The sequence below is a fragment of the Garra rufa genome, chromosome 19, assembly GCF_049309525.1.
Source record: "Garra rufa chromosome 19, GarRuf1.0, whole genome shotgun sequence".
Taxonomy (NCBI): Eukaryota; Metazoa; Chordata; class Actinopteri; order Cypriniformes; family Cyprinidae; genus Garra; species Garra rufa.
This window is the reverse complement of record NC_133379.1, coordinates 7,813,240-7,838,597: the sequence shown is the minus strand read 5'-3', so window position 1 is coordinate 7,838,597 and position 25,358 is coordinate 7,813,240. Positions and strand designations below refer to the sequence as shown.

The 25,358-nt window shown below is 38.3% G+C and overlaps 1 protein-coding gene across 1 annotated transcript in view; it reads left to right on the top strand.

Moving 5' to 3' along the window:
• Positions 1-25,358, top strand: part of LOC141292570 (short transient receptor potential channel 5-like) — a 45,059-nt gene that overhangs the window by 9,030 nt on the left and 10,671 nt on the right. The window contains exons 3-7 of the mRNA XM_073824603.1: positions 5,546-5,882; positions 11,637-11,776; positions 12,913-13,235; positions 19,767-19,962; positions 24,819-25,028. Of these exons, the coding sequence (XP_073680704.1) occupies positions 5,546-5,882; positions 11,637-11,776; positions 12,913-13,235; positions 19,767-19,962; positions 24,819-25,028 (1,206 nt within the window). The remainder of the gene's footprint in view (positions 1-5,545; positions 5,883-11,636; positions 11,777-12,912; positions 13,236-19,766; positions 19,963-24,818; positions 25,029-25,358) is intronic.

Genomic DNA, 25,358 nt, shown 5'->3' with positions numbered 1-25,358 from the left:
TTATTGTGTATTGCTGTACACCCACATGAACTGTGTTCATGTTCATGTTAATTCACAGTACATAAACTAATGTAAAAAGATACTAATTTACCTTTAAACAATATATGAATACTTTTTTTTAGGTTAATATTAATGAACAATAATAAATGCTATTTAATTATTGTTCATGTTAACTAATATAGTTAATATTAACAAATGAAACTGGATGGCAAAATTTTATATATTGTGTGTATGTGTCTGTGTGTTGATTTTAAAGTTTAACCCTTTCAATTCTGTAAACTTTAAATCCAAACTGGCAGAGGGTTACTGTGAATGCATGTGCCAACTGGACACCGTTTTCCTAATTGATTCTTAGTTATGTAGCGCTTAAGAGTGATGTCTTATAACAGGAGTCACCAGCAAAGCAATATCCACACACAAATTGTACAGACAGGTAACGATGACATTTAAGCAGAAATGGTGGACGTAAAGCAAGCAATAATAACATTTTGTTATCATCATGAATTACATGTTCTTATCATCATCATCAGAATAAAGGGAAAATGTAGCATATTGGTTCACAGTTGGCATTATCTGAAGTCCTTGCAGGGGGTTAGGTTCATAGCAAACTCCTCCTAGAGATTTAATGATATCAACATTATATTTGGTCAGTCTGATCTAGAGGCCTTAGAGATGTTAAATTGCGAAGATCTTGAGTTTTCGTTAAAGGGCGTGTCCGTGGCGGCCTGACAAAGTTTGTTGTTTCGCCATGGACATAGAAGTTGTTATAACTCAGCCATAAAATGTCCGATCTGCCTCAAACTTCACAGGTTTGTTAAGAGTTCTGGCCTGAAGACACCTAAAGGCCAATATTCAGATATTATCATAGCGCCACCTGTTGGCAGCAAGATATATCATATCTTTCACTAACTCAAACATACCAAGGCCAATCTGCACCAAACTACATATGTTTGATAATAGTGCTGGCCTGAACACATCTACATGCCAATAATCAGTTATAGGCATAGCGCCACCAGCTGGCAGCGGCAAGTTTGGCACATTTAAATGACTTATGGCATATTTTTCATATATTTATTGTATTAAAAGCATACTGCCCACCGTTTGCTGTTTTCCTAAAGCCACCGGTCAACGGTGAGCCCGGGTGCAAGGGCCCATTCATCGCTGCTTGCAGCTTTAATTGATATTTGCTCTCCAGAGAATCTTTCTGCATTGGTTTGGTTGCAGTCAGGCAAAAAACCTAGGGAAAAAAAAAAAGAAAAAACTAAAATACCCAAAATTTGGGCTCATGATAAATTGTTTTGTCCACCATGAGCCAAGGATTCCAACAACATAAGACACTTGAGCCTGTGACTGACAGTTTGAGTGATTTCATACTTTAGATCACTGTCAGGCTGAATGGGGTGAGCCTTTGTCACCTTGTTGGCTTACATTTTGGTCTGCACTATCGAGATTTTAAAGATCGATGATCTGTGAACATTCTAACAATTATGACAGGGTTTCAGCGCTACATGCTTGAACCCCTAATAAGCAGCAAATTAGGAGTTTATTGAGGGAAAATTAGGAGCTTATTTATTTAGCTCACAGCTTATGATTATTATGAGCTAAAACTGGATTTCTATCTCACTTGAAATATTAGCATGGATGTGTAAGTTAAATTAGACTTGAAAATTTTTACTATTATCATAACAAACAGGAGCTCAGTCATAGTGCAAGCTTATTCTCCTTGTGGCATTTTATAAGCAGCTTATGAGATAAATATAAATTAAAATGCAGTGTTTTGATCTACCTTAATGTCAGTAAAGCGTGTCTACAGCTGTAAACTTTCATCTTGTCCTCAGGCATCAAATTAAGTTTCACAACATCATGTTGCCTTAATAAGGGTATCATGTTTTGGCTGTGCATCAAATGCAGTGGGAATCACGTTAAGTCCTTGTCATGCAGACATTTTATTGATCCCAGTGTTTTCCTCTCTTATTCATTAACATAGATCTCTTGCTGATGAAATGAAATAAATGAACAAATAAAAACATAAGAAATGAAATTCCAAAAAAGTTTTCTTAAGGTAAATCAGAACTTTTCAGATTTCCCTAGAAATTATATCTTGAGATGAAGGGATTTCATAAGAATTGTTGTTTTCTAAAGCTCATAGAATCATTGCAAAATGTTTTCATGAGAGGTGACAGTTCAAGTTGAATTGCATTTTGAATCATTTGTCTGTTTAATAGAAGCCCACAGCAGAAATGACTCCTTTCATGAAACATAATAACATTGCAGAGCAATGTAGGTCAGGCGGCAAGAGAAAAATGTGATGTGAGAAACATTATTTATATGATTATTATGGACAGGCACACCATTTCACACCTGCATTGTGTAAAAGGGAGCCATTTCTAGGCATTTGAGCAGTTTTTCTTGCAGTGCTAAAATATAAATCTCAGATAACCTGTAACATTGTGTGTGATCATGAAGGGTTGGGATGGTGTGGCATAACAGTCTGGTAGATGAGAGATTGCAGGTTTAAAAGTTACAAGGATTGATTTGCGAGAGTCATTCCAGGCTACTCCAGGGCCTTATTAGACCTTGCAATAAGTGTAATGCAATTTTTAGATAAAGGTTTTCCAGTGATAAAAGTAAAACTAAATGACTTCTTACTCAAAGTCTGACAGTTTGATTTAATAACTGATTTCACCTCAAAATGCCTGGGGAAAAAGGTATTACGTAATGACATGAATGTCAAACCTCATTGATGTTTACTCACTCATACCTTTTCAACATTTATGCTGTTGCATAACATTTGTTGATGGTTGTCAGTTTATGTGCACCTGGTTGCTTTTTAAAGGGATAGTTCAACGAAAAAAAGAAAATTCTGTCATTAATTACTTACCCTCATGTCATTTCAAACCCGTAAGACATTCATCTTCAGAGCACAATTTAAGATATTTAAAGATTTCTGACCCTCTATAGACAGCAACACATGCATGCGTTGCACTACTGACGTAAACGTGTGGCCTTGAAAATGGTAGTTCAACATGGGGAAAGGAGAATTGTTAGTCAATAAATGGGAAAACAAAGTAACTGGCATTACTTATTTGAAAAGTAACTTTCACAATGCATAGAAGAAGCTTTTTTGTCTAAATGGTTCAATAAAAACCTATAACATCTGAAGAACCTTTCTGTTTTACAAAAGGTCCTTTGACTGAAGGGTTCTTTGTGGAACCAAAAATGGTTCTTCTATGGCATTGCTGTGAAGAACCTTTTAAAGCACTTTTATTTTTAAGAGTGTACTTTACTAGTTACTTGAAAAAGTAATCTGATTATGTAACTAGTGTTATTTGTGATGCATTACACCCAATACTGCTCCTTACTACCTTTCTGGGCCTTGAACGTGTCAGTTGTGTTGCTGTCTATGCAAAGTCAGAAAGTTGATTTCATCAACAATAACTAATTTTTGTTAAATTTTGTCACATGGACTATTTAGGGATCTAGGGTTGGGGAAAAGTTACTTTTATTACTTATAAAATTTATTACTTTTAGTAATGCATTACAATATTGTGTTACTCCCTAAAATGGTAACTAATTATACTTAGTTACTTTTTATGGAAAGTAATGCGTTACATTACTTTTGCGTTACTTTTTAAATCTGGCCAGGGCTTGCTTGTTTGTTTTTAATATAAAAAGTTCTGTTGTTGGCGAATGTAAAAGCCCTATCACACCAAAAGTTAAATGAATACAGCTCAGGCAAAAGGAAAAGTAAATTCACTTCTGTGTTCAACACTCTTAAGCAATGAAGCACAAATGTTAGTTTATCTAAAGTAATTTAGCTTATAGTATGGTTGAATTGGATCATGTAAGGTTAGCAGCAAAGACACTGGTTAATAAAGAAGGTTCTTGGGATTCTAAAAAGGTAAATAGAGATGGTTCTTTAATGAACCTTTGAATGAATGGTCCTTTGTGGAACCAAAAATGGTTCTTCTATGGCACTGCTGTGAAGAACCTTTTAAAGCACCTTTATTTTTAAGAGTGTACTTTACTAGTTACTTGAAAAAGTGTTATTTGTAATGCGTTTTCCCCAATACTGGTCCTTACTACCTTTCTGGGCCTTGAACGTGTTGCTGTCCATGCAGAGTCAGAAAGCTGTCGGATTTCATGAAAAATTTGTGTTCTGAAGATGAACAGTCTTACAGGTCTGGAACGACATGAGAGTTAGTAATTAATGACAGAATTTTCATTTTTGGGTGAACTATCCCTTTAAGGATGGTTGAAAGATAGTAGTTAACAAAAAATGAATGATACATTAAATTAACGTATGGGAAAATGTCACAAAGAATGCTAAAAATGTATTTATTTATATATAAAATGTATTTATTTACTTATTTTGCATTACACTTCACTACACTTCAATCTATAAGAGTTTTTTATTATTTGGGGAGGAAATGTGCTTAATTAATAGCAGAATACAAATAATTCTATTAATCACTTTATTTATTTTTGACGTTTTCTCTTATTCGATTTTCTTATACATTCATATTATTATCAATCATGTAACAAATTGTCAAGAATGTGTATAAAACATCTGTATGATTTTAAAATCAATATAACACTATAAAATATTTTGTTTCGCTTATGAAGTTTGACATTATGAATTTTTTTTTTTTTACTTTTTGTGTAACATCAACAGTGCTCATAAAAAAAATGTTAACAACTTATACAAACTAATCTGTTTCATGGTACTTGAGCTAACAGTTAAACAGTTACCAAAAGTGAGTCGTCCAAAAGTGTATGTTGGATGATTTTTGTCATTTATGACTAGACTAGTTGTTCTGGAATGTCCCAGAAAGCACTAGAATTTAACAAAATGTTACAGAAACTTCTACAATGTTCCCATATTTGCAAAAGCAAAATACTGTCAAACCAGACACCTTCTCACATTATCACAGTTTATCCGCTATAATTTAGAAAATGGTAATAAAATATGACAAGAACTCAGAGTTAAACTGTGTCAGAACAAATTCATCTTGTTAATGTCAGATAACTTTGATAGAAAGGTCTGTAAAAGTGTAATATCAAATTTTTGTTCCCAAATCTGTATCAGTTTTACTGGTCGTCCACTGTATTAGGTATAATATGTCACAGTTTACTTTATTTTGCTATCCTCACTTACATAAATGAACTATAGTGTCCTGCACCCACTAGTAAAAAAATATGTCTGAATAATTTTTGGTTTGACTGTACCTTAAAAAAAAGTCAAATTAGTACAAAACGTATCTGTATGCCACCAGTGTTCCATAATTAATGACAGAAGTTCTAATACTGACCTAAATATTTACTACAAATATTGCATGAAAACAAACAGTATAATAATAAAAGCAGCACAGAATTATAGAAGAACTAGTTTTTGTTACATTGTGTAATCTTGTGATGCGAACACTTGTGGTGCATAAATGTCAAGGAGTTAAAATATTATGCCAGATACTAAATACCATCTTTATCTGTATTTGTCATGAATTTCACTGGCTTAGATCATTCAGCTATTATTATATTCTCACAGTTTGTAGCTCAGCCCAACTGCCAGCAGCTCCTGGCAACACTGTGGTACGACGGGTTCCCAGGTTGGAGACGACGTCACTGGGCAGTGAAGCTTGTCACTTGCTTCATCATTGGCCTGCTGTTCCCTGCCTTCTCCCTCATTTACCTTCTGGCCCCAAAGAGCACCCTGGGAACCTTCATCAAGAAGCCTTTCATCAAGTTCATCTGCCACACTGCCTCCTACCTGACCTTCCTCTTCCTCCTCCTCCTCGCCTCGCAGCATATCGTGCAAACTGACCTGCATGTACAGGGACCTCCACCCACCATCGTGGAGTGGATGATCTTACCCTGGGTTCTAGGTAAGACTTCTTTGGTACATTTGAGTCCAGTGGATGGATAGATTCATCTTCAGCACACATATTATACACAAGATACTTTTTGATGAAATCCAAGAGCTTTCTGACCCTGCATAGACAATAATGCAACTGACACATTCAAGGCCCAGAAAGGTAGTAAGGACATTAGCTCCTTTCACACAGCAATCCCGGTAAATTGTGATAAAATAAAATATGCTGTTCATACAGGCAATGGCATTTTGGCTTTTTAACAGTAAGAGACCTTTCACACATCAGCATCAAAATGCCGGGAAATTCTGTAATGTCAGCAAAAGCAGTTTCACTATCTGTCTTGACAACAAAGTGTGAGTGACAGGCGTAAAGGGATGATCAAACAGAAAACGTTTTTGGTCTTATAAACCCTAGATGCTTATAATAGTATCCAGCTGCAGAGCCACAGTGCTGATGAATGAGAAAGAAGGCTGGGTCTTTAGCGCAACACTTGAAACAGCTGCAAGACAAGGCACAATGGTCAAAGATATCTATCAAGCACATATTTACATAGAAAAACGAATTACGCAAAAAAAGCTTTGTAAACAGCTCAGAGTAATAACGTCATCTCCAAAAGAATGCTATGATTGGCCAATTTGGACCAAAGCAGATTTTATTTGTCAGCACGTTCTACATGCTCATCTTTATTTCGTATTCACACACAGCATCATTCCGGCAATATACTGCTAATGTTACAACTACCCTTACTGTTCAATTGCCAGAACGAATTTGCCGGCATTTTTGAAAAGGTCCTATTCACATATGATCTATTAATGGTAATTTACCAGTAAAGATTGTATGTGTGAAAGGGGCTAATGTTAAAATGTGACCCTGGACCAGAAAACCAGTCTTAAGTAGCACAGGTATTTTTGTAGCAATAGCCAAAAATACTTGGAATGGGTCAAAATTATCTATTTTACTTTTATGCCAAAATCACTAGAATATTAAGTAAAGATCATGTTCCATGAAGATATTTTGTAAATTTCCTATATATCAAAACCTAATTTTTGATTAGTAATATGCATTGTTAAGAACTTTATTTGGACAAGTTTAAAGGCAATTTTCTCAATATTAAAATTTTTTTGCACCCTCAGATTCCAGATTTTCAAATAGTTGTCTAAATATTGTCCAGTCCTAACAAATACATCCATACATCAATAGAAAGCTTATTAATTCATCTTGTTTATTCAGATGATGTATAATTCTTAATAAATTGACCCTTTTGACTGGTTCTGAGGTCCAGGGTCATAAATACTCCATGTGACTTAAGTAGTTTAACCGTAATGTTATATAGCTTCGAAAATACTTTTTGTGCGCAAAGAAAACAAAAATGAACAAAGATTTTTACGGGTTTGGAACGACATCAGGGTGAGTAATTAATTATGCAATTTTCATTTTTAGGTGAACTATCCCTTTAAGTCCTTTTACGTGGGTTTAAAACCCCTCTTAAGGGCCGTTCACACTAAGAACGATAACTGTATACATACAAGGATAACTATATTTGCATCCACACCAGTGAATGATAACTGTCTTTTTTTGTTGCATTTACACAACTTCAACCAGTAGATGTCATCAGCATGCACGTTTAAGCACATCTAATATAGATCAACTAATTGCAATTACTATATATTTAAACTATTATAAATTTTAATTTAATTCTAAATAACACTGAACATAACACTGTTTAAGTGTCTGACCCATAACATTCAGTTTGCACTGAAGTAGGCCTGTTACAATTCCTTGATTCAGTTTGAGTAGCCTACTTGATTTAAAAAAATACTGAATTGCATTTTGCCTGTGTCGATTATCCAACAAAATAACGGATGTGGTGCATTCCACTGAGGAGAGTCAATCATGTAATGCAAAACAACATATTTTACAGTCACCGTTATGCAGATTGATCATAAATGCAGCTAAAAAGCTTTCTACTACAGAGGCCATCCTTCACGAAAACTAATATCTGCAAACATAATATGCAAAATGTTTTAGTACAAGCATTTCAGTCAAATGGAATTATTTCAGCACTTTTAACCAATCAACCCACCGCAACAGTTTAAAATCAGTCCAATTCCATGGAAAAAATATCTACATCCACCACCAGCTGCATCCAAAGCGATTTAAATACTCTGCATATTGATAGCCACTCCTTGGTGCACGAAAATTTTATTCAATATTAGAATGTTTGCGGGAGTGGGATTAAGAAAACAGTACCACACAATGCTTTAATACAAAAACGCACACAATGAATGGAGACTGTAGAAAGCAAAAGCAGAATCCTTGACATTTTGGCTAATTTAGGAATCCTGGGGAAAAGAGGACATATGGTCACCCTAATTTAACCCATTTAAAAAAGTAACAAAACATAATGCTATTGTGAACTCCTAAATGCTACTACTCAATGCACTTGAGTTTATTATAACATTCATCTGGGAACGCAACGTGTGTCATTTCATCAGATTTAGGTAAATCAATTATAAACCTATGCAAACTCAAAAGAATACATCAGTATCGTTCTCAATATGCTAACTGTTTATCGGGATTTCAAAATAAAATTTCAAACCCTCTGAATTTACACATTTTTAATGTTCACATGGTCAAGAAATGAAAGGGGCTGTAGCATTTCTGTGTAAAGAAATGGCCAAATATTAAGGATTAAGTGGACATTTGAATTAAATGTTGTCAGAATGTTTGACTGATTACTCGATTACCAAAATAATTGTTAGTGACAGCCTTACACTAAAGTATATACAGGGGTTGGACAATGAAACTGAAACACTGGCCAATATAATGTTGGAGGTTTCATGGCTATATTTTTGCAGCCTGGTAGCCAATCTTCACTGATTGCACATTCCACCAGTAAGAACAGGTGTGAAGGTTGACTATGTGCACCCAATGGTTCAGACATTGTACAGTCGTGGCCAAAAGTTTTGAGAATTACATAAATATTGGAAATTGGAAAAGTTGCTGCCTAAGTTTTTATAATAGCAATTTGCATATACTCCAGAATGTTATGAAGAGTAATCAGATGAATTGCATAGTCCTTCTTTGCCATGAAAATTAACTTAATCCCGAAAAAAACTTTCCACTGCATTGTTAAGAAGGCTTCAGGGCGTCCAAGAAAGTCCAGCAAGCGCCAGGATCGTCTCCTAAAGAGGATTCAGCTGCGGGATCGGAGTGCCACCAGGGCAGAGCTTGCTCAGGAATGGCAGCAGGCAGGTGTGAGCGCATCTGCACGCACAGTGAGGCCAAGACTTTTGGAAGATGGCCTGGTGTCAAGAAGGGCTGCAAAGAAGCCACTTCTCTCCAAAAAAAACATCAGGGACAGATTTATCTTCTGCAAAAAGTATGGCGAATGGACTGCTGGGGACTGGGGCAAAGTCATATTCTCAGATGAAGCCTCTTTCCGATTGTTTGGGGCATCTGGAAAAAGGCTTGTCCGGAGAAGAAAAGGTGAGCGCTACCATCAGTCCTGTGTCATGCCAACAGTAAAGCATCCTGAGACCATTCATGTGTGGAGTTGCTTCTCATCCAAGGGAGTGGGCTCACTCACAATTTTGCCCAAAAACACAGCCATGAATAAAGAATGGTACCAAAACACCCTCCAACAGCAACTTCTTCCAACAATCCAACAACAGTTTGGTGAAGAACAATGCATTTTCCAGCACGATGGAGCACTGTGCCATAAGGCAAAAGTGATAACTAAGTGGCTCGGGGACCAAAACGTTGAAATTTTGGGTCCATGGCCTGGAAACTCCCCAGATCTTAATCCCATTGAGAACTTGTGGTCAATCCTCAAGAGGCGGGTGGACAAACAAAAACCCACTAATTCTGACAAACTCCAAGAAGTGATTATGAAAGAATGGGTTGCTATCAGTCAGGATTTGGCCCAGAAGTTGATTGAGAGCATGCCCAGTCGAATTGCAGAGGTCCTGAAAAAGAAGGGCCAACACTGCAAATACTGACTCTTTGCATAAATGTCATGTAATTGTCGATAAAAGACTTTGAAACGTATGAAGTGCTTGTAATTATATTTCAGTACATCACAGAAACAACTGAAACAAAGATCTAAAAGCAGTTGAGCAGCAAACTTTGTGAAAACTAATATTTGTGTCATTCTCAAAACTTTTTTTTACTCTGAAGGTGGTGCCATGTATCAGGATGATAATGCACCAGTACACACAGCAAGACAGGTGACAGAGTGGTTTGATGAACATGAAAGTGAAGTTGGACATCTCCCATGGCCTGCATAGTCACCAGATCTGAATATTATTGTGCCACTTTGGGGTGTTTTGGAGGAGCGAGTCAGATAACATTTTCCTACACCAGTATCATGTAGTGACCTGACCCCTGATCTGCAAGAGGAGAATGGCTCAAAATGCCTTTGGCTACTGTGCAGGACTTGTATTTGTCATTCCAAAGACGAAATGCTCTATTGGCCACAAAAGGAGGCCCAACACCATACTAACTGTGGTCTAAAACCAGGTGTTTCAGTTTCATTGTCCAACCCCTGTGTATATATATATATATATATATTACAAAATCCTTTTGTAGAAAATGATCAGGCAAAATAAAGTAGGTGGACACTGCTGAGCTGGAATCCAAAGTGTGAAAATATCCATTTAGCTCAAATAACGAAGAAACGCTGATCTGTTTCATTCATTCATTTAGTTGGCTCATTTCTCAAGCAGTAAAAGTGGTTGCCTGCACAGGAAATAGATACAACTATGGTTTTATCCCTCTCATGAAGTAAATGAATGCTCATGAATTATTGATTTCATAATTTATTGACCTCAAGACAACAGCAGAGGAAATCATATCTCAAGCCACAGTTCAGGATTGATTACAACAGGACTCAATCATAATTGCTTGAGGTTTTCACTCAAAGCACACACAAGCCCATAAATCAACCATTGCAATCAGCAATAACAGAGTTGGCTTTATGTCTGTGAATATAAACATTAGGCACTGGAGCAATGAAAATGTATATACAGTTGGAGTCAAAAGTTTGCATACATCTTGCAGAACCCTTTCCAACAATGACTGTATCATTTTGAGATTTATCTTTTCACTCAAGGACAACTGAGGGACTCATATGCAACTATTACAGAATATTTAAATGCTGCAGGCAGGGGTGTAAACTTTTGAACAGAATGAAGATGTGTACAATTGTATTATTTTGCCTAAATACCTTTTTTTTCATTTAGTACTGCCCTTCCGATGCTACAGAAGATACTTACATGTTTCCCAGAAGACAAAATAAGTTAAATTTACCCTAAAGCATCAGTGAGCATTTGAATCTTTGCATTTGAGCATTTGAGTCCCTCAGTTGTCCTCAGCGTGAAAAGATGGATCCCAAAATCATACAGTCACTGTTGGAAAGGGTTTGAATACACTTAAGGATTTTTCTAAAGAACAGTGGGCAGTTCAGGACAAACAAGCAACTCATAAACAACTGTCACTAAAAAATAAATAAATAAATAAATAAAATAAAAACAGCTGTGGATCATTCAGGTTTTCTAGTATTATTTATTGTTTTAGTTGTCTTTTGATCTTAAACTGATAAAATAAAGTAATTAAAATAAATTAAATAAAAATATAAAAGAAATATCTATATTTATTTTTCATGTTTCCATATAGGGTGTACTGAAAGTGGAGGAACTGCTCTTTTTGTACTGTTTTGCTGTTATTTTATTGTTTTGTTTTCATTTTTCATTTTGTTTGTTGCAGGCTTCATCTGGGCGGAGATTAAAGAGATGTGGGATGGTGGTTTCACAGAATACATCCATGACTGGTGGAACCTGATGGATTTTGCGATGAACTCCCTCTACCTGGCCACTATATCTCTTAAAATGGTGGCCTACTTTAAGGTTGATACATCAGCATTTTTATGCAAGCTCCAGCACTTGTAAATACACTCTAAAAAATGCTGGGTTAAAAACAACCCAACTTGGGTTATTTGGCAACCCAGCGCTGGGTAAATATTGAACAGAACAGAACTGGGTTATTTTGATCCAACTGGTTGGGTTAAATGTTTTTACCCAACATGCTGGGTTGTTTTATTTAAGTCAACTATTGTTTAAAAATATTATATTGCTGGCTTAAAATTGGCTGGAAATTAAAAAAATGACAGAGGCAACAGCAATAATTAAAAGATGAACATTTATTATTAAGCAAGACAACCATGGACAAAAATAAGACACTTTGAGTTTATTTGGGTGAATACAGTATGGTTTTCAAAAACTCGTTTAACAAGCATTTTACAAATTATAAAAAGAAATGTTTAAAATTAAGTGTATTTAACCATTCTTTGTAATCACTTTTCACTAAAATAGTGTGAATTCTCTTGCCACAATTTAAGACGGTGATGGGCTGCTGTTTACCGGGGAAACTATGCCGCTTTTCTTTCACTCACAGCTGAAAGATGCCGTGACTGACTCCATAACCTGCCCATAAAAAAACAGTACTGAGATTAGAGAATATATTTTAACATCAAATTCAGTATTTTAGCAAATAAAATTAATTTATGTTATGCAAGGCAAAAGGCGTTTCCATCATGCGAAAACGACTGCAGATGGATACTACTAGGAGGCTTCTGACGCAGCTGACTGACATCTTGTCCTTGTATATTGTGATGAGTAAAATACTATAGATTTACAGCACAGTAAAGACTTTATAAATTAAATAAAATGTATTTAAACAATTAAAAAGCTTGCACTCTGATTGAAGATCAGCAGCTGGGTTGTTTTGTCAGAGACAGGCTCAACTCAGCGGTTAGGTAGAAAAAATAACCCAATATTTAATAACCCATTAAATTGACCCAGCAGCTTAGTTACAGAAAAACTGGGTAAAAATATTTAAAACAACCCAATAAAATTACTCAGCAGGCTGAACCCAGCATTTGGGTAATAAAAAAACAAACAAACAACAACATTTCTTTTAGAGTGTAGTTTCAGCTTGAAACTACAGCTGTCTTCATTTATCTCATATCTTCTCTCTCCATCAGTACAACAGCTCCCGTCCTCGTGTGGAGTGGGAGATGTGGCACCCTACGCTCATCGCCGAGGCTCTCTTCGCCATCGCCAACATCTTCAGCTCTCTTCGTCTCATCTCTCTTTTCACCGCCAACTCTCACTTGGGCCCGCTGCAGATCTCTCTCGGCCGCATGCTGCTGGACATCCTCAAGTTCCTTTTCATCTACTGTCTGGTGCTGCTGGCCTTCGCCAACGGCCTCAACCAGCTCTACTTCTACTATGAGACGAAGGCGTCCGAAGAGCCCAACAACTGCAAAGGGATCCGGTGTGAGAAGCAGAACAATGCCTTCTCTACGTGAGTGAAACACATTGTGAAAATATATCATTTTAAGCTTGAAGTACACTAGAAGTGAACCAACAAAACAATTAAGCATACTTAAAGGTTGTATCAGCGATTTCTAGCCTGAAACATAAAGTCTCAAATTCAGCTGAGCTTTCTTCACGATCCGCTCGCTGCCTGCCCCATAAATTGTCTGTGAAAAAACCGCGTCTCTCTGGTCAGCCTAAGGTCCGAGATATGCCAAAAAAACAATCGGCACTACCAACCTTTCCACAGATAAACAAACAGTGTTCCAACCAATCAGCGTCAGGGGTTTGGTGTTGTGGACTTTTGCTCCGCCTCCCTCACATCCCTGCACCAGTAGGAAAGTCCACAACCAAACCCCTGACGCTGATTGGTTGGAACACTGTTTGTTTATCTGTGGAAAGGTTGGTAGTGCCGATTGTTTTTTTGGCATATCTCGGACCCTAGGCTGACCAGAGAGACGTGGTTTTTTCACAGACAATTTATGGGGCAGGCAGCGAGCGGATCGTGAAGAAAAGTCAGCTGAAATTGACACTTTATGTTTTAGGCTAGAAATCGCTGATACAACCTTTAATTTCCATACATTGAAAGTAGATGGTGACAGTGGCTGTCATGGTCCAAAAAAAAAAACAAATATCCTGCTGAAACAAACAATTAAAACCAGCCCAAACTGGTTTAATCTGGTTTTAATCTGGTGTCCTAGCCAAGATGGTATTTAGCATATACTGGTTAGGTATGTTTTGAAAAATGGCAGCTGGTTTAAGCTGGTCTGTAGTTGGCCATGAGCTGGTTTAAGCTGGTCTTGAGCTGGTTATAAACAGGTTAAGGCTCATGACCAGCTCATACCCATCTTATAACCAGCTTAGGACCAGTTAAGGACAATCTTAAACCATGCATCAAAACATACATGCAGTTTTTTTTTTCAGAAAAGTGTCTAATAAAAGCAGTTTATAGAACTTTTCTTTTCCTAACTTTCAAGTTTTTCTGAAGGAAAGATAAATTTGTGTCTAGACTGAATGCGGCTTGCTAAAAATACTGTTACCTCATTTACAGTGCCTTGCAAAAGTATTCATACCCCTTAATTTTTTCATGCTTTTTTGTTGCTGCCTAATGTTAAACTGCTCTAAATTACTTTTTTTCCACCTCAATCTACACTCCATTTACCATGATGACAAACAAAAAACAGAATTGTCACAACTTCGTAAATGTATAAATAAAAAAAAACTGAAACAAGTACAATTGCATAAATATTCATACCCTTAACTCAGTGCTTAGCTAAAGCACCTTTACAGCCTCAAGTCTTTTTGGGTATGATACGACACAATTTGCTCATCAGCATTTGGCAATCATCTGCCATTCTTCTCCTCACCTCTTCACTTCTCAGGCTCTGTCAGATTAAATGGGGGTAGATGCACATTTTCAGCTTTCTCCAGAAATATTTGATTGGGTTCTCACTCAAGGAAATTCACAGAGTTGTCTATAAGCCAACCTTGCTGTGTGCTTAGGGTCATTGTCGTGTTGGAAGGTGAACCTTCTGCCCAGTCTGAGGTTCTGAATGCTCTGGACTAAGTTTTTATTTCAATAATTTTGATGCACTAAGCTTTTCTTCTACTCTGATGAGTCCCTCTCAGTCCCTGCTGCTGAAAAACAGCCCCACAGCATGAGGCTGCTAGTACCAACACATTTTACTGTGTCTGTGTCTGGTTTCCTTCAAACATGATGCTTGGAACTGAGCTTCATCAGACCAGAGAATCTTGTTTATCACAGTCTGAGCCCAGATCGGTGAAATGTTGCAGTGATATTGGTTCTTCTATAGGTCTCTCCTGGAGCTCAACTAGAGTGAACCGCAGGTTCTTGGTCACCACTCTCACCAAAGCTCTTCTCCGTGAACTGCTCAGTTTGGCCAGGAGACCAGCTCTATGAGTTGTGGTTGTTTCAAACTTCTTCCATTAAGGTTAACAGAGACTACATACTTCTGTGAACCTTCAATTAAACAGACTTTTTATCTAAACTTTTCCCCAGATGTGTGGCTTGATGCAGTTCTGTTTCTGAGCTCTACATGCAGTCTTTTTTTTACCTCAGGGCTTGTTTTTTGCTCTGATATGCATTTTTAGCTGTTAGACCTTTTATTACGACGTGTGTGCAATTTTAAATCATGACCATTCAGATGAATTTGCCACAGGCTAACTTCACTTAAAGTGTAGTAATATCTACACTAAGCAATATGAATGCTCTTAAGCTAAATTTCAAATGGCCCAGAAAAGAGTATAAATATTTATGCAATAGAACCATTTCAGTTTTTTATTTCTAGTAAATTTGCTTTGTCGTTATGGTGTATGTAGTTTAGACTGATGTGGAAAAAGTAATTTAAACTAGCTGAGCACAAGCTGGACTAGGCTGAGAGACCATCTTAAACCAGCTATGGCCAGCTAAGACCTGCAAACCAGCTCAGCTTTTTCAGCTTCAGCATCTTTTTTAGAGTTAGATGAAGACATCAGTCATTAGTTGATAATGACACAGCTCAACAGTCGAGCTCCCTGCTTGGCTTTGCAGTAACAGAGGTCTTATAGCTTTGCTAATAATCAGAATGAATGAACTGTGAAGCACATATTACAAAACCCACATTGACACTTCGGTCAACTTTAACAATGAATATAATGTGGCCAAGATGCGACACACAGCTTAATGCTGACCTCCCGCAGAGGTTAAAATGAGGAAGAAATGAGAAAGGAAACGAGAATGGAAATGGTTATGATCTTCCTGAAATTTCACATCATAGCATGAGCCTCGCAGAATCATTTGATCTCAGAGGACGAAGACAAAATTATAGAGGAGTGCGTCATCCATCAACTGTTGTGTAATGACGAGAATCTGTTGCTCAAGGCTGTGCGGTAATAATGTGATCAGAAATGGGAAGAGATTTCAATGAGAACAATATATTTCAAAACTACTTCTGAGAAGGCAAATATTTGAATTGTTCCAAGTAAAAACAGTAAGGAAGAGCACTATCCACTTTTTCTTCTTGGTTTTTCCACATACAGTGTATAATATGAGGTGGAATTTTAATTGAATTGGAAATTTTATCTTATTCAGATAAAAAATATCTGAATAAGATATTTTACATAAAAGACATAGTGCATATAGTCCACAAGAGAAAATAATAGTTGAATTTATAAAAATGACCCTGTTCAAAAGTTTACATACACTTCATTCTTAATACTGTGTTATTACCTGAATGATTCACTCTGTTTTTGTTTTTGTTTTTTTTGTTTAGTGCTAGTTGTTCATAAGTCCCTTCTTTGTCCTGAACAGTTAAACTGCCTGCTGTTCTTCAGAAAAGTCCTTCAGGTCCCTCAGATTCTTTCCAACAATGACTGTATAATTTTGAGATCCATATTTTCACACTGAGGACAACTGAGGGACTCATATGCAACTATTACAGAAGGTTTAAATGCTCACTCATGCTTCAGAAGGAAACACAATGCATTTGTCACGAATTGAGTCATCCTGTCATCATAAACTCTTGCACTACACATCATGGACTTCATTCCCCACAAGCCACTGCACTAATCACTGCATTCACCTGCTCCTTGGCTGTATCCGAAATCGCCCCCTATACCCTCAAATAGGGCACTATTTGAGGGGACAGCCATTTTAAGTGGTGTTCGAAACCATAGTGGACGTTCTCGAGTGCACTCATTCAATCCCACAATGCACCGCAAAAACGAGTGTACAACCGATGTACGCTCAATAGCTAGAGATAACCCATAATGCACTGTGAGAGTCGCGCGCCGACTGAATTCCCGCGTCTCTCCAGACGATGGCGCCCGCAGCTGAATCATCCATCTGTTCATTTTACAACGCGCTCGTCCACTGCATAATGCAGCGTACAACACAGGTACAAATTTGTTGTAAATTGATTATTAAATTGTTTAACCAAGGTTTATACATAAACTCCTTGACATAGTTCAAGATAAATCCTTTAATCTTACTACTCGAACTGTCCGTTTTAAATGATTGTTAAACAGTATAGCAATACTATGCAAAAGCGGCAGTCCTTCCGGTGCACTTAGTGTCCGAATTCACTCACTCGTTTTCATTCACTCCTTCAAGTGAACTGTACGAGTGGACTAATGTAGGGAATAGTGAATAGGGTATAGGGGGCGATTTCGGATACAGCCCTTGTTTCTCACTGCACTGATTACCGCTCACACCTGCACCTCATTTCTAGGACTGCATTTAAGCCACTCTCACACTCAGCTTCTTCGCGAAGTCTTGTATTGCCCCGGCTGCATTTCTGAGCGTTTCTTCCCGTGTTTGTTTTCCCGTATTTGATTCCTGGACTCCCTCCCGTGTTTGATTCTCGCTGCCAGCCCCGACCTTTCTGCCTGTGTTTTGACTACGATTTCTGCCTGCCCCTGTGTGTTTGTTTTGTTTTGTCTTATCTAATAAATGCTGCGAATGGATCCGCTCGTCTCAGACTGTCCTTGTGACAGAAGACTTCGCCACTACAAGGATCCAGCAGCTAGTATGGTGTCATCCGGTTCCAGCACGAATTCAACAGTACAGATCATGCGTCTCAAACAAGGTGAGCGATCTGTTGAGGAGTATGCAATGGACTTCATTGAATTGGCAAATCAGTCTACTATGGATGAGGCTTGCCTGATGATTTTCTTCCGCGGAGGACTCTTAGAGCCATTGGCTTCACTCATGCCCATGTTTGCACCTAACTGGACTTTACAAATTTACATTGACATTGCTCTGCAAATGAGTGGCTCTCCTTTTACTGTGGGAATCAAAGAAGAGGACAACAATGTTCCCACAGTAAATTCCAGCTCAGAGCCACTACGCAAGATGGCTGCCACGCCAGAGTCTGCACACACGATGGCCGCCGATGTTCCTGAGTTCTCGGCCAAGATGGCCGCCGTTCCTGAGTCCCCAGCCAAGATGGCCGCCGTTCCTGAGTTCCCGGCCAAGATGGCCGCCAAGCCTGATTCTCCGGCCAAGATGGTGCCGCCCGGCCTCCCAGAGTCTCCGCTGGTGCCGCCCGGCCTCCCAGAGTCTCCGCTGGTTCCGCCCGGCCTCCCAGAGTCTCCGCTGGTTCCGCCCGGCCTCCCAGAGTCTCCGCTGGTTCCGCCCGGCCTCCCAGAGCCTCCGCTGGTTCCGTCCAGCCGTCCAGAACCTCCGCTGGTTCCGTCCAGTCGTCCAGAGCCTATTCTGGTTCCGCCCAGCCTTCCTGAGATTCCTGTCTGCTCTGTTCTGGCCACGGAGGCCATGTATGGACTGTCTAATTTCCCACCCACCCTCCCTACTGCTCCAGTCCCACCACCTCTGTCTCCTGACAGTCCCTCGGCTCACCTTCAACCCACCTTCGGTGCAGAGGAGTTGCCGTGGGTCTGCCAGTCTCCATCGGTGTCCTGGCTGGAGGATCCCTCACCATCGCCTCCAGCCTCAGAGTCCTGGACTCAGCCTCGGCCCTCCGACCCTGCGGATCTTGGCCCTCCGGATCCTCTGTGTCCTCTTCTCCCTCCGCCGGTCCCTCCTCAGTCCATAGCTCCATTACCCCCACATGGACCTGGACCTGGGGGGGGGGGGGGGGGGGCTCTCTCACGAATTGAGTCATCCTGTCATCATAAACTCTTGCACTACACATCATGAACTTCATTCCCCACAAGCCACTGCACTAATCACTGCATTCACCTGCTCCTTATTTCTCACTGCACTGATTACCGCTCACACCTGCACCTCATTTCTAGGACTGCATTTAAGCCACTCTCACACTCAGCTTCTTCGCGAAGTCTTGTATTGCCCCGGCTGCATTTCTGAGCGTTTCTTCCCGTGTTTGTTTTCCCGTGTTTGATTCCTGGACTCCCTCCCGTGTTTGATTCTCGCTGCCAGCCCCGACCTTTCTGCCTGTGTTTTGACTACGATTTCTGCCTGCCCCTGTGTGTTTGTTTTGTTTTGTCTTATCTAATAAATGCTGCGAATGGATCCGCTCGTCTCAGACCGTCCTTGTGACAGCATTAAGAGCCGGGGGTGAAAACTTTTGGAATTTTAAGATCAGGGCAAATTTAACTTATTTTTGGCTTCTGGGGAACATGTAAGTACCTTTTGTAGCCTCTGAAGGGCAGTACTGAATGACAAAATATGACATTTAGGCAAAATAAAAAAAATGAAAAATTCAAAAAGCTCTGACTCTTAATGCATTGTTTTTTTCTTCTTCTGGGGCATCAGTGAGTGTTTGAACCTTCTGTAATAGTTGCATGAGTCCCTCAGTTGCCCTCAGTGTGAAAAGATGGATGTCAAAATCATACGGTCAATGTTGGAAAGGGTTCAAATCTGTTGGACCTGAAGGATTTTTTCTGAAGAACAGCGGGCAGCTTAAAACCATTCAAACTCAGTTCCCTAATTCAATTCTAACTTTCCCTTAGTGTGTATATTTGTGTTTGGGAGAAACTGGAGATGTGACAATTCTTGCTTTGCTTCTTTTTTATTTCCCTCTCTCTCTCTTTCACTTCTCAGGCTGTTTGAAACTCTCCAGTCTCTCTTCTGGTCTGTGTTTGGGCTGCTGAATCTGTACGTTACCAATGTGAAGGCTCGTCATGAGTTTACAGAGTTTGTGGGGGCCACCATGTTCGGCACTTACAATGTCATCTCGCTGGTGGTGCTGTTAAACATGCTCATCGCTATGATGAACAACTCCTACCAACTCATTGCTGTAAGTGCCACCACATATTGATGATTAGTTTTTATAATGTATGTGTAAAGTTCACACTATTTAGACCTATTTTGTTTGGCATTGAAAGTAAATCCGAGCATTAGAGCAACTTAAAGGATTAGTTCACTTCCAAAATAAAGATTTCTTTCTTTCTTTAGTCGAAAATAAATTAAGAACTTATAAGGAAAACATTCCAGGATTTTGACTTTCTTTGCATGTTCACTTTATAAACACTGGGTCGGTACTTTCGCCTACATCCACCTTTTCAATGAGACTACATAATGCATGAAGTTGAGCTGATCCAAGACCATTTTTAAAGCTGCAATGAAACTGTAATTTGTAACTTGCTGACTCCCACTGAAGTCCACTATATGGAGAAAAATCCTGGAATGTTTTCCTCAAAAAAAATCTTAATTTCTTTTCAACTGAAGAAACAAAGACATGAACATCTTGGATGACATGGGGGTGAGTAAATTATCAGGAAATTTTTATTCTGGAAGTTACTAATCCTGTAATGTATAAAACCAGCTGTAATCATGCTGTAAAAAGCACATTTTATGCCAGCCTAAAATGTTTTGCTCTTTTAAACTAGGTTAATCTGGTCTTAATCCAGTCTCTTAGCTATGCCAAGATGGTACTTAGTTTAGCTGGGCGACTATCTGAAAAGTGGCCAAAATCAGTAAACAGGTGACTAAATAAAACCTTTTTAAAAATAAGGAACATAATAATGTGCCTTGCTGATAAAACTAAAGGCTATTTGTACAGAGGGTTTGCACTTACTTAGTTATCAACAACATGGATTCATGGATTGTACAGTTAATGTACTACTGCAGTGCAAAAAAATGCTTTTCTTACTTAGATTTTTTTGTCTTGTTTCCAGCCAAAATATCAAAAAATTCTTAAATCTGGAAGCATTTTCTAGGCAAGTAAAAATTATTGCCTTGTTTTCCGAAGAAAACAAGTCAAAATTAAGTGAGTTTTTGCTTAGAACATGCAAAATAATCTGAAAATGGGGTAAGAAAAAAATCTTATTTCAAACAGAAAACAAGACTATTTTTTTTTACCCCATTGGCAGATTATTTAGCTTGTTTCAAGCAAAAACACACCTAATTTTGACTTTTTTTTTTTTTCTGAAAACAAGGCAATAATTTTTACTTGTCTAGAAAATGTTTCTTGATTTAAGAATTTTTAGATATTTTGGCTGGAAAAAAAAAATCTAAGTAAGAAAAGCATTTTTTTTTGCCGCTGGCTCTGATGTCTCTATAGTGGTTAAACATGAAATATAATTCATTTTGGATGAATCTAAAGGGCAGTCCTTGGTCTCATAAATCAGTTATTTGTTCCAGAGCAGACTGTGGCGATTTTGATGGTTAGTGTGAATACAATGTTTTGCTAAATTATGCTGTCTAAACCACGGAAAAATGTGGAATCTGTTAAATCATATAGAGAAAGACTTAGTAAGCAGGAAAGGGTGCAATATTTTGTGTAACAGTATTAATTAAGATATTAGCCTAATATTTAACCTACCTGACTGGAAATGATAAGAACAAACATGAAAGCTGTTAGTCCTAGTTCAGTTTGGCCAACCACAAACCCTTTTGTTCCTCAGACAGTTTTTTGCACTCTTCTCCCTGATTTGTTGTAACTTTTGGCAGTCTAGTACTCCAAACGTTTTTCCCAGTCCAACCGATTAGTACAGACCAAAACATGACAATAATTTACCATTTCAGGAGCAATAATCAGCAAAATATGAGGTTTGTTCAGTTGCATTGTTTATGTTCAGTGCCGTCAGTATAGCCGATCGATGACCCGTCGTGAAAACACTATAATATTATATTTGTGCAATTAACATTGAGTCAATGAAAAATAAGAGTATCCATGACCGAAATCTAGTTTAAAAAGTGTGCCTAGCTATTAATATTCTTTGTGTGTGAATATGTTTTTAAAAAACTTTAATACTTTAAAAAAAGTTTAAATTTAATCACCAAAAATGTCATGTGGTGTAACCATCAAAATCGCCACAGTCTGCTCTGGAACAAATAACTGATTTATGAGACCAAGGACTGCCCGTTAGATTTATCCAAAATGAATTATATTTAATGTTTAACCACTATAGAGACATCAGAGCCAGCGGCAAATTCCAGAAGATCTGGCCAAGGTGAGGAACGGCCGTTGACGCCCTGGAGCTCACATATCTGAAAACATAGAAGCAAATTTTCAGATAGACATTATCTTGATTAAAGGATTAGTTCACTTCCAGAACAAAAATGTACAGATAATGTACTCACCCCCTTGTCATACAAGATGTTCCTGTCTGTCGTAAAGAAATTGTTTTTTTGAGGAAAACATTTTAGGAATTTTCTCCATATAGTGGACTTCAATGGTGCCCCCAAGTTTGAACGTCCAAAATGCAATTTAGATGCAGCTTTAAAGGGTTCTAAACAATCTCAGCTGAGGAAGAAGGGTCTTATCTAGCGAAAAATGTATATACTTTTTAACCTCAAAAGCTCTTCTTGTCTAGCACTGTCATGCGCATGTGTACTCTGTGCGCTCCGGTTCAAGACAGTTAGGTTCAAGACTCTGGTTTTCTCCCCCAACCTCAAAATCATCCTACATTGCTTTTTTACTTTTTTTGTGAGGGGCGTTTGACCTTTTTTGCATGTAAAACACTGGGTTGGTACTTCTGCAGTGATGTATGGCAATTTAAAATGTTGGAGGAGAAAATGTGATTGTTTTTCGACATACCCTAACTGTATTGACCTGGATTACACAGAGTACGCATGCGCATGGCAGTGCTAGACAAGACAAAGGTTTCAGGTTAAAGGGATAGTTCACCCAAAAATTAAAATTGAATGTTTATCTGCTTACCCCCAGGGCGTCCAAAATGTAAGTGACTTTGTTTCTTCAGTAGAACACAAACAAACATTTTTAACTCAAACCGTTGCAGTCTGTCAGTCATATAATGGCAGTCAATGGGCACAAAATCTTTGAGAGTAAAAAAAAAACATACACAGACAAAACATTGAGATGTTAAGACACAAAACAATTGGTCTGTGCAAAAAACTGAACATTACTTATATCATTATTTACCTCTGAACCACCACAACGTTAAACTGTCCTGAGCATGTTCACAACAGCCGGCACGTGGCGCGTCAACGTGATCTGCCGTCAGGGGCGTAGCAACCGGGGGGGACGGGGGGGACGTGTCCCCCGCACTTTTTTTGACCTAGCACCAATATTTCCGCCATTGTTCACTGATTTGTTACTTTGATTTGAGTGAACTAACATTTAGCCAATCACAGCGCAAATCTCTTGGGTGTCCTCAAATTGCCACTTTGGTGCTGTAAAATTCCCATTGTTCTTCTATTTAGAATTTATTATTATACTGTACGAACATCACCATACTGTCCCCCCACTTTTAAATTGGCTGCTCCGCCCCTGTCTGCCGTAGTAGATGTACGCGTGGAAGCTCCTTGTTTACACAGTGCATAGCAGCTATTAAAAATGGTAATTGCTTGTGCTTATCCTGATTCTGGCAACCAAGTAAAAACTAAAAGATTACTTGTCCTTGTGTGAACTCATCTGGGAGTGTTGACTTTTCACCGACTACATTGCCAGAGAACGTTGACGTGTCACGCGCCGGCTGTTCTGAATGCACTCAATACAGTTAAATGTTGCGGTGGATCAAAGGTAAATAATGATATAAATACTGTTCAGTTTCTTGCACAGACTGATTGTTTTGTGTCTTAACACCTCAATGTTTTGTCTGTGTATGTTTTTTTTTTTACTCTTAAAGATTTTGTGCCCATTGACTGCCATTATATGACTGACAGACTGCAATGGTTTGAGTTAAAAATCTTTGTTTGTGTTCTACTGAAGAAACAAAGTCACCTACATCTGGGATGTCCTGGGATTTTTGGGTGAACTATCCTTTAAAAAGTATATAAAATAATTTTTTATTTTAATTTTTTTTTTTCTTCCTCGGCTGGGATCATTTAGAGCCCTTTGAAGCTGCATTTAAACTGCATTTTGGAAGTTCAAACTCGGGGGCACCATTGAAGTCCACCATATAGAGAAAATTCCTGAAATGTTTTCCTCAAAAAACATAATTTCTTTACAACAGAAGAACATCTTGGATGACAACGGGGTGAGTACATTATCTGTAAATTTTTGTGAACGTAGAGGAACTAATCATTTAACAAACCACATGTTTGAAGTCTAAACAAGTGTACATTCTTGCTTCAAAAGCTTTTAAAAGTACATTCAGTGAAACAAAAAGTATTATTTTTAAAAGTATGGTTAATTTGGACATCCGCGATAACACTCGCTGTGATAAATACCGCAAACGGAGTGATACAAGCAGTGAAAGGCAATCCTTAGAATATTGCACTCAGATTTGAGAACCAGAAAGAACTGTTGTATAAATATAAATATAAATATAAATATAAAAAAAAAAAAAAATCATTCATAAATCGGTTTTGGTTGCACCACATGACATTTTTAATCCTCTACAAATGTCTAATAAAAAGGTCAAATTATTTATTATCAAGTGTCAAGTGTTTCCCCTCAAAAAGTTGAATATCCTTACATTATATAATGTTTTTGTCAGATGGGCTCATATCTATGTATTTTTCAGGATGTTAATTTTGTGCTTATATAAGCTACATTTAGAGGCATTCTCACCCCTGCATGTGTCTCACAATGGGAACCGTTATTCAAGTAAACACAATTCTGAGTAAACGCACATCATCCAATCACAAGATGATTTTTGCAGCAACAAAAGTCTGGGACACTATCCCATTTGGCATTTTCAGCACTCTCCTCCATCCAACTGGCTCTCTGTTTTTGTGCTGTAGGATCACGCGGATATCGAGTGGAAATTTGCTCGTACCAAGCTGTGGATGAGCTACTTTGATGAGGGGGGGACGTTACCGCCACCCTTTAACATCGTACCCAGTCCAAAGTCTGTGTGGTACCTTTGCGTGTGGCTGCACTGCCGTCTATGTGGACATGGAGAGCCTAGACATGAGGACCAGTGTAAACACGGAAAGCTCAAAGAGTTCACGGTAATGCACTGTTCGCTTTTATTCTGTATGCAGTGTGGGTGGCACATTATAGCTTTCACTCAATAAATCCAACACAGTCCTTGACAAAAGCAAACAAAAACAGCATAACTGTCATTATAAACAGTCATTATTAGTCATTTTTGCTCTTTAATATATTAAAACCAAAAGAAAAAATGGTTTCTGAAATGGCTTCAAACATGTCCTGCCATTAAATAATGTTTGGATTTAACCCACTAGGGTTTGTCTATTTGGCGTCCAGCCTCAAGTTGCCCTAGGCCGATGGTTGCTAGGCAACCTTGCTTCAAACATACCAATTCCCCTGACATCTTT